The sequence below is a fragment of the Mycena indigotica genome (genome assembly GCF_014461135.1).
Source record: "Mycena indigotica strain 171206Taipei chromosome Unknown Mind.scaff0008, whole genome shotgun sequence".
NCBI lineage: Eukaryota > Fungi > Basidiomycota > Agaricomycetes > Agaricales > Mycenaceae > Mycena > Mycena indigotica.
Window position 1 is genome coordinate 686,405 of NW_023503007.1, and position 10,306 is coordinate 696,710.

Here is a 10,306-nt window from a genome sequence, read left to right on the forward strand (position 1 = left end):
TCCGAGGGGCGGAACGAGGTGTAGAAGATGCGGTCACCATCTTCAAGCTGACCATCATCATCATCGTCGTCGGAGTCCGGCGTCAGATCAGGCAGGCCGGAGTCGTCACCGGAGACGGAATCGTCTCCGTCATCAGTCCCAGAAAGGTCCATGGCGCAGACCGAGGGGAACGGGCCGGAGCGGAGACGCTTCTGAAGCGACCGGAGTCGCCGCACCCGGTCCGTTCGACGCGCTCTTCCTCACGGCAGGTCGAGCAATTGCGGGGGCACCGTGTCATCTTGACCTCCTTCGTTTCCCAATTGATCTCTGGGTTATGTTTCCGCAACCAGGAATACCCCAGGATGAGGTCTTGCTTGCCAAGATGGGTGACGGCCAGCTGAACTCGTTCGGCATGGCCCTTGTAGCGCAGGACCAAGTCCGCGATCTGTTTGATGGAGCCAGCGTCATTGGGGGTGCCATCGACGTTGAAAACCGGAATCGGCTGATCGAGGGTGCGGACCGGAATGCCATTCCGAGCAACATAGTTCGTGTCAATGAAGTCGGAGGTGGCACCACAGTCGACAAGCCCAGAGAGTGAGAGCTTCAGGCGCTGGTGGTGGACTCGAGCTCTAACGGGAGGTGGAGGGAGTTCGCCCCAGGGGCAGCGGCAACGGTGTACTGCTTGGGCAGTTTCTTTTCCCAGGCAGTGAGGCGGCGGAGGACGATGGTCGGAGTCGCGGGCAGAGTCGGAGACGGAGTCGAAGCGGGGGCAGGAGGGGGCGTGTCTTTCGTTTCGGGCTCATTGTAGGGCAAGGAACTGCATTCATCATACAAAGAGGCAAAACGATTTATAGACGCGAACGAGGGCACACCAGTCACTCGTCGCGGGGGACAAAATCCTCTCCGGCCATCGACTCCGCTGCCGTCTCCGGCAGGGCAGCTGTGTCCGTGTAGCGGGCGATCAACTCCGCTAACATCTCGTCACCAAGTTGTTGGATCACCTCGTCGAGGATGTCCATTGAGCGGACATCGGCGGGGAGGGGGCAATCCCGGGCGAGATGGTTTGGGTCGCCGCACCTGAAGCAGGCGCGACGAGGGGCACCCCGAGCCCTGGTGCGATCCAACTCCATAGGGACGGGAGCTGGAGGCGCCGGAGGGGGGCGCGGGCCGCGGGTGGCACGACCGGAGCCACCGGGCGGAAAGGGGCCGGAGCCGGGATGCGGTTGACCGGAAACGGAGTCCGAATCAAACCGCCAGGCGTCTTGGGGGCGGCTGACTTGATCAGCTTGGCCCGGACCAGGGCCTTGTATTGACGGAAGGCCCGGGTGCGCCAGCTAAGGTAATCCCGGAGGTCCGGGGGTCGTTCGAGGACGTGATTCCGTTATTGATCAGGGGGTCAAGTCCGTGGCGGAACTTGGTCACCTTGACCCAGCGTCTTCGAATCCGGCGAGGTCCATCAGGTCCTCGAAGTCGTCGGTGTACTGGTAGACATCCTTTGTACCCATGTGATAGGCGGAAGTCTCCAGCTTGGAGAGAGCGTGATCTTGCTCATTCTCCTCGACGAACCGGAGTCGAAACTCGGAAACGAACGAGCCCCAGGACGGAAACGGAAACGGGGCTTTGCTTCCGTGGCGCTCCGCCCATTGCTGAGCGGGTCCTTCTGCCATAAACGACATGGCATAGCGGACAGCCTTTTCCTCGCTCGCCTCTCCGTTGACCACGAAGGCCTCAGGGGCAAGGCGGGCGTAGGTGCGGACCGCGTAGAGGAACGCGCGGCCGCGTTTCCGGTCGCCGTTGAAGTCGCCAAAAAGGGCTTCGGAGTCGCCCTGGACCGGAGTCGGAGTCGGAATCGACGTCTCCGGCGATGGTGTTTGGGGTCCGCCAGCATTATTAGCGGCGGCAGCGGCAGCGGAAGCCTGGTTGGTGAGTAAAGCAAGGGCCTCAGTTAGGCTATCGATTTTCGCCTCGAGTGAGTCCAGCCGGGCGTCTGCGGTAGGAGTGACTCCGGACGGCATGACGGGTGCGGGGACCACAGGAGTAGAGGAGGAGGGGACAAGTGGCAGGGGCGGTGATGAGGGCGGAACGGACTCGTACTCCGAGCCTGAGTCAGCGCCGAACCTGGCAATCTTGTCCGGTTGATCCCGTAGAGAGTTTCTTCTGCTGTAAGGGCAACCCCGGAGGCCTGAGGTCAAGGTCCTAGCAGGGGAGGATCCAAAGGCGTGAACATTGGTAAGCGAATACAAATGAAGCTGACCTAGCAGGGGAGGATCCAAAGAGAAGAAACTCTAAGGGTCCGCCTGCTAGGTAGCTGACTATATACTGCTTGTCCGTAGCTGCCGCTGTCGGGCACAGAAGGCTGGGGCGGCGTCGCAGGCGAGGTCCCAGGGCGACCGTCGGGAGGGCGTTGACGGATCGGTGATTGTGCGGGCGAGATGGAGGGCCGGACCGGAGTCGGAACCGGAGTCGGACCGGAATCGGAGGCGTCTCCGAGGGGCCGAAAGGGAGGTTCCCCTGACACACACGCAGCCCATAGCTGTTGACATTGATGCCACCATTGATGAATTGGAGTCTGAGGTTGAGCTTGAATCAGAGAAGGGTGATAAGGGTGGAGAGCCGAAGATGGAATATGATTCAGACTGGATTAATAAGTTAATCAGCTTGAGAGCTGGAGGAGCTACTTTTGGGGTGTCATCCAGCGATATCTTTGTGAGCACTGTGATTATACTTTTCCAACACCCAAGAAGAATCTCCCAATTGTGATGGTGTCTATCTCCATGAAATTGAAAATGGGAGCATCGCATATAGAGATTCATCGATGTATGTACCGAGGGTCTTGGTGCCAAGGATGTACAGAAAAATATGAAGAAATTCTTAAGCCGTAAGTACAAATCATATCAGCACATTCCTGGCTGCCGCTATGGATGTATAAAAGTTAGTATAATAGGTACTCCAGATGTAGAATAATGAGTAGAATTTTTTCTCGATTTTTCCTGATTTTTCTAAGGCTTTATCACATGGTTACATAAGCAACGGCGTATCATGTGAATGCCAAATTTATTTCTCCCTCAGTTTTGAGTATTTTATTAGTTGCTCTAGCCAGTCTCTCTTTGGAATCCTAATAGCTTTTTTTTTTACTAAGTAACTAAGAATTTGAATAAAAACTAGAGGACCAATATTGCTTGTCACTTTGTGGTTATAACTAGAATTGCACCATACCACATCAGGTAATCTATTTCTGGATAATGCAATCAAAAGTGGCATAAAATGAATACATTCAGTTACATTCATGAGAATCCTTTTACTTAATTACTTTTGAGTAATATATGGCACTTCAGCCCTTAGTAGGACATCTGTAGTTATATGTGATCAACAAAATTGTGACTCTGGTCACCTCACTCACACCTGTTTCAAAACCATACTGTACTATTTTAAACAATTCGTCGGTCACACGTCACACAGGGCCCCGCCCAGCGAGATTCTTCCATCAGTCACACAAGTCTGGCAATATTTTCAACGCAGGATTTATTTGTGAGAAAGTTGCTGCCAAAGATCTTAGATGGTTGCCCGATTGGACTCAAATCCAGGCCCCTGATGTGACGGGCAAATTACCAAATAAGATAATTCCCGGTCACATGCGGTCAAATCAGGGCCCTTGATTTGTGTGAAAATCAGCTCCATTGTTTTGTACCTGCATTTGTTACAAATAAGCCCTTCTCCTTTGGGGGCTGTTTTTTGGCGAAAACCCCGCAGTGTCTCTAACTTAGAATATGATATCTTAACAACTAAGTAAGTTAAAGAGCTGATTGAAGTAAGTACTACCAAGAATACTTAAATGATATAATCAATATTGAATAATAATTTATCAGACATATTGATCCAGCCATATAGAGCTCTACCAGTTTTCTATGGATTCAGATGATTGTTTTATTAATAGGGAAGTTGTTACCTAGGACTTAGCACTGAAACCAAGTCAAGTGTTTTTTGGTGAAGATTTCATTAATTGTGATAGCTAATAATTACAGATGATTCACACTACAAAGTCCATGTTGTTGCTATTGATCCAAATTCTGCTTATTACTTCTTCTTTTTCTATGACCCAGTATGAGGACACGGCAATCACTATCCACGCCCCGAACTGGGCCCTGCTCCGGAATCGCCCGCATTCGGCGGATAATACGCATCATACGCGAACTCGGCCTCTGCAAGGAAATCAGGCACGATGGCTCACTGGTAGACCACACAATAACGCACCAGATGAGGCCCACAGCTCGCGGGCTCCCCATTGGGTGTTGTCTTCCAACTCTGGGAGCGCCTCTCCCGGACCGGCGGGGTGCAGTGCGGGGTCATACCAGTCGAACTCGGAGGTACAGGGCTCTCCTTCGGCAAGCGTGTTGTACCGAGGCGCGGGCTCCGCATACGGCCCGCATACCGTCCCTGGCCAACTCTGTACAGACGACCGCTCGGGCGCGGATGGCATGTGCATCGCGGGGAGGGCGTCGGGCGGTGGGTGGTGCATGGGCGGAGTTGATCTGGACTGCGAAGAGACGACGGGGGCAGAGGACGACCGCGTCGCGGCACCCCCGCGGCCCACGGGGATACCGGGCCGCCTGCCCGAGCCCGGCGCACTACCCGTGGCGGCGGGGTTCATCGGGCGGAAGAGCGGGCTGAAGTTCGGGTCGGCGTACTCGCATGGAAGGCTGTTCCGCCGGCACTGGGCGCACGGGGTAAGCGGGGCAGTGTCATCCGGTTTGCACTGTTTGCTTTTCTGGTTATGTTTTACGGAGGGCGGCGGAAAGAGGGTGCGGACCTTGACTTTTCGCTGGCGGCAGGAGAGACACGCCTTTACGCTCCGCGAGGACGCGCCGAGTGACCGATTGCTGGTGGACGAAAACATTTGAGCTAGTGAAGACTGTCGGGCGATTCGGCCAGGGGTGATCGTTTTATATGGCTTGGCCCCACCCGGCAGCGCGGTTGCGCTCCAACGGCCAACGACGTCCGCATCTGATCGTCGCGGTTATGCGCGGAACCAAGACGCAATTTTTTCGGAAAAACGGGCGTGGGAGATTCGATAATCGAGGGCGGCGTGACAGACGGGTGCGTCGGCGGCCGGTAGAGAGCATGTGTGGCGGCGAATCTTCGACGCGCCGCTTTCGATTTGTTGCAACAGTCTCCGAAAATGGAGACGCGTCTACAGCCAATACGGACCATCACGAGACCGTTGCAATGATCCGGATTTGCAGAGCAACCATGGCGAGTCCGGCGACCAAGTAGGTGAGCGCGGTTAACGCCAAGGGCGTGGATCTCGGGCCGAATAAGATATCGTCGACAACAGGTCGACAATCGCAGATGTGCGGCAGCAAAAGCCGCCGCAATAGCAGAGGGGAGAAGGCTCTGTCGGGCACGCGACGCCGCGTTCGGCGCGAGATCGCATGACGAAGCACGCGAAGCTGATGGATAGTAGATGGAGGATCGACGTTGCTGCGGACGTTGCTGCGGACCGTCGGAAATTTAAACAGGTCGGAAACAGCGCCAGCCGCCAACATCATGTCTGATGTCATATCGGGAATCTGTTCGTATGATAACTCGATTGTCGAAGACTGAGGGGCGACAGCAGTCAACTCCAGGGATGCTCTCACACGACGAAAGGTATAAGCAGACCAAATGTGACACTGGATTTAATGTTCGGTGAGACGGAAGACTTTCGTGCGGACGGGAGTGATGCGCATGTATCCTAGTAGGGCTTGTGAGCTGACAGAAGGGGGGGAAGAGCACTGGCATTGGCCTCGGCGTAAACATGCGCCTGAACAACGCCCACGTCAACGGTGGCTCCTAAGCTTCAAACTTACCCCCTCGCGAGCCATGAGCATGCGATGCTTGACGGGATGGCCGCGCCAGCATGCAGAACAGTGGTGGACGGCATGAGCATGGGTGGCGGTGGGCGTCAACGGAAGAAGAAGGGTGTCACACTCGTCACGTCAACAAACGTGATAGGCATCTGTCACCGTCGTGACGTCGCTTAATCTCTTTGCTTTCTCTCCCCCATGTACTGATCCCGGCTCATGCCCGCGACATGAACGCGACCTCGACTTCGTCAAACTGCGACGACATACACAGCTGCCGCACACTCAGCAGCGTCATCTGGAGCTGCCTGGCAACCATCTTCGCCTGCGTGTGGCTCTGCGTCCACCCCAACGTCCCACCGCGCGCACTGCAACACTCCCTGGGCCTACGAACAAGTTTCTGGAGGAAAGCCCAACAGAACGCTTTACCGCTCTGGCACCGCTTCAAGCTGATGTTAATTGCGCTGCTCGCCCCAGAGCTGATCGCGGGGCTCGCGGGCCGGCAGCTTGCCGTCGCACGCAGCCTGGCGAAGGAGTTCGACGTATCGCTCACTCACGGCTTTTTCATCGGCATGGGCGGGTTCGTCACACCCGATGGGCACCCAATCGTCACGCGGGCCCAGATCAGCGACGAGGGTGTGCTCGATGCCATCCGCGCAGTGCCAGAGGAGGACATCCAGGACAAAAGCAACGGGGACGTGTTCTCCAAGGGCGCCGCGCTCCTTCAGGGCCTCTGGTTCATCGCGCAGGGCATCGCACGTGCGATCCAACACCTGCCCCTTGCCGAGCTCGAAATCGCCACGCTCGCATTTGCAGTGATTAGCAGCTTCATCTGGGCGCTCTGGTGGCGCAAGCCCCTCGACGTCGGTGCGCCGATCATCGTCGGGAAGCCTTACCCCGTCGCAGCTGCACCTCTAGCTCGGATCACGCGGCACAACTTCTGGTTGTTCACAGTCTTCAACGTCGTCGGCGGGCAGGCGCACACGCGACTCGAGTTTGATCCGCGCATGGCCCGCGCCGTCCCGACGACGTACTACGCCTCCGCGGTCGACGCGGCCCACATCGGCGGGCTCGACGTGACCTTCTTTGCGGAACTACTCGGTGGCGCGGTCTTTGGCGCCATCTACTGCCTTGCGTGGAACTCCTTCTTCCCGAGTATCGCGGAGATGTGGCTCTGGCGCGCGGCAGCGGCCCTTGTTGCGGCCATCCCCCTCCTCGGGATCGCCATATTCGCCCTCGGGCTGTCGAACATGGGACACTGGTTCCTCCTGATCGGCGGAGTTGTCTATGTGCTGGCCCGCATTGCGCTCATCGTCCTCCCTCTCACGACCCTCCGCGCACAGCCGCCGGGGCTCCTGGTTGATGTCGATTGGAGCGGGTTCTTCCCACATCTAGCATAAAATTTGCTGATAAAAAGGGACGAATATGGCTGCTTTTGGTGGTTTTGATAAGCCACCATCCTCTCGTGATGTTTCAGGTTCATAGACGCCCCTCGGGATGTTCTGTTCAACACAGAGTGTGGATATGTATGCAAAGCAGTTGTGCATCTCATTTTGTGCCTCTTTTTGATTTGATCCTTCTATCAGTAAAACACCGCTCAACAGTCAAGAACACCGTGTTTTGGATCGGTGCCAAAAACGTGATTTGCCCCTACAAGAGGGACAGGGCTGAAGGAATCAGAAGGATAAGGAGGATCGGTTGTAATTATATGATATATCCATACATGTACAATGATATAAGTGGTACAGAAGTGTGTGTGTGAGGACAAATTGTCAGTGCAAGGGTCCGAGTGTGCGAATTCCGAATCTCTACTTCGTGTGTGAACGTGACAGATCATAACTTTATAAGTCCAGAGTCGCGCTGCGCTTAACAACAACAGGGTAGTGGGATGATGAAACAGCAGCCGCCGTCTGCAAGGTGAGTTAGCTTTGAGTGCATAGAAGACGGGCACGTACCAGGACACGGGATGCATCCACCCCGCATTCGCTGCATCTTCTCCAACCGACCGTCATTCATCTTCTCCCGCGCAGTCGAAGTCGACATCGTCGCTGTCCTTAGCGGCTGTGCCCGGATGATCTCCTTTGCGGGGGCATGTGTGGCGGGCGGGTAGGTGGGGACTGTGGCAGACATGGTGGAGGGCGACATGCAACCAGCGAAAATTTGGAGCACCGCAGCCACGCCGCAGCCGCTTTTTATGCACTGGAGCCCGATACGACGTCGATATGACGTCACGCGGTCTTCGGGCCGGACATCAGTCCCGATCGGGCTGGCGCGGTGATGTGGCGCAGCCGAGCACACAGCTTGCTCTTGACCACCACCCATGCCCCCCGCCGATTACTACGTCCGCCTGCAGCACGGTGCGCTACTGCTCGCTCGTGCCCCATTAGTGTCTAACATGGACAGGCATCGCCGGCGGCTTTGCCCCGCCCACGCCGGACTCCGTTTACACCATCGCCCGATCCGACGGTATCGCGTCGCTCGCGATAACGGCGGCAGTACGCCCAGACGGGACGCCGGAACTCCAGGAAGCCGCGCCAAAGTCGCTGGCCCTCGATGATGCCTCGGGAACCCTTGTCGACGAGCTCCATTCGATCCTGAGGAGCATCCCGACCGAAAGCCCGCCGGGGAGCGAGGACATCTACGGGCTCGACACGAGCATCTTCTGGGGGAGCGACGACCTCGAATGGTATAACGGAGGTCCCCAGGGCTGTGGCGGCGGGTTTAGTGAGGTCAAGGCAACCGAGGAGGACAAGACCAAGTTCAAGCGCGCAGTCGAGATTATCAAAGAGCTGGTTAACAAGGTGCAGTAGAGCCCTTGGTACGTTGCGTATCCCTTCCTGGCATGGATGCTTACTTTCCTCGCAGGTACTTGTTGTTTCAATGAAACCTTAATGATCGATCTGACCAGATGCATGCGCACTGAGTTTTAGCCGTTGGGTGCTGGCATAAGCCGAGCCTTGCAGTAGTTGACCTTTCTGTCCACCTTACCTTGGGACCAAACTGAACACAATTCACAGGAGCGCGAACAGCACCCACAATTCACATGTTCCATATCAGTCAGTATATTCATGATAAGTAAGTATGGGATGTAGTCAGCGGTTCAGTTAGCCAGTCATCAGTAAGTTGTGGAGGCTTCCACACAGACGATTATTTGTGGCCTTCATACTCAAAAGGCGGAGTAACCTTATTGTTGCCAATATCCGCTAGACCCATACATGTACCCCGGGTTGTATACGCCTGGGATGATGCCATAGTGCGTCTGCGCGCGATAGCCGCTAGCTTGAGAGTTGTTAGTAGAAGTCAGCCAGTTCTCAGGACGACGCCAGGGCGGAATCTTCGCTCCACCGGCCTGGGCCGGCACGGCGCCTTGTCCCAACTCGACCATCAAGTCTGCATACGCTGCGTCAAAGCCCGCCATGTCAGAAAGCCCCTTTCGCTGCGCGCAATCCCTTACCACGTGCCCAGCGCCCCCGCAAGCGCGGCAGACGACGCCAACGCCAATGCCGGCCATACGCGTGAATTCCGGACAGTCGTACTGCCGATGACCCTCCCCGCCACACTTCCGGCATACTATCTGCTTCTCGTCGTCGCGGAGTGTCCCGCATATCGCTGCCAACTCGCGCAGCTGCTTGCGCTTTAGCTCGTTCTCGCTTTCGGGCGTAGACGCCGCCTAAAGAGAGATCAGCTCAATAACAAGCGTGCAATGCAACCACGCGCACCGTTTCGATGACCTTGTTGATCAGCTTCACACACGCCGCAACCTTGTCCTGCGTGTCTGCCGTAACTAGACAGTGGAGGTCCTCTTCCGCGTCGTCAGCACGGTCGGCGGGCCGCGTTTTCCCGTCCTTGACACTGCCCTTTCCGCGAATGCTGATCTTGGCGCCGCTCTCCCGCTCCATATTCTTCAAGCTCGCGCCACGCGGTCCGACGAGAAGCCCAAAGAAGTTGACCTCGGGAAACTCTCTGACGGGCACGTAGACCCGTTCCTAGTGCTGGCCACCGATACGATACGAAGAATATATTTTCAATATATTGTTGAAAATATGAATACGATACACCATTTTGATGTGCGTATCGTATTCGTATCGGTTTGATGGAGGAAAAAAGTTTTATTTGCAGTTGTGGTGTGGATTTCTGGATCCTGTAAGTGCCTAACACAAACTATAGAGGGTTGTAGACCTACCAACATTATCTAGGAGCCATCCCGACGCAGTTCAAAGTCAAGAATATGAATACGATACACGATACAGGCTCCCGATATGATATGGATATGATACGATACACCAAATGGCGTATCATATTCGTATTTGGCCAGCACTACCCGTTCCGATGGGCGCTGGGTGCGCTGATGCTGGTGGTACTAGTATTCGGAGGGGGGACGAAAGTTGGGGTCACGCGCGAGTGCTTTGTCGACGAGGCGGATGCGTTCGTCCTGGAGCTTCTTCCGGTAGCGAGTGTTGCTTCTGCGACCTTGCACAGGCGCGTCA

At 55.8% G+C, this 10,306-nt stretch overlaps 3 protein-coding genes across 3 annotated transcripts; 2 read left to right on the forward strand and 1 right to left on the reverse strand.

Annotated features, from left to right (window-relative positions):
• Nucleotides 1-6,049: 6,049 nt before the first annotated feature.
• Nucleotides 6,050-7,219, forward strand: MIND_00911800 (uncharacterized protein; the record flags this gene model as incomplete). Its single annotated transcript, XM_037365755.1, has 1 exon — nt 6,050-7,219. One exon carries the CDS (start codon nt 6,050-6,052, stop codon nt 7,217-7,219), a length of 1,170 nt encoding a protein of 389 aa, XP_037217167.1.
• A 920-nt stretch (nt 7,220-8,139) lies between these two features.
• MIND_00911900 (uncharacterized protein) lies at nt 8,140-8,629 on the forward strand (the record flags this gene model as incomplete). Its single annotated transcript, XM_037365756.1, has 2 exons — nt 8,140-8,176; nt 8,223-8,629. The coding sequence occupies 2 exons, from the start codon at nt 8,140-8,142 to the stop codon at nt 8,627-8,629; spliced, it is 444 nt and encodes a 147-aa protein (XP_037217168.1).
• A 374-nt stretch (nt 8,630-9,003) lies between these two features.
• On the reverse strand, nt 9,004-9,718 carry MIND_00912000 (Splicing factor sf1; the record flags this gene model as incomplete). Its single annotated transcript, XM_037365757.1, has 2 exons — nt 9,004-9,489; nt 9,539-9,718. 2 exons carry the CDS (start codon nt 9,716-9,718, stop codon nt 9,004-9,006), a joined length of 666 nt encoding a protein of 221 aa, XP_037217169.1.
• Between the last annotated feature and the right edge of the window lie 588 nt (nt 9,719-10,306).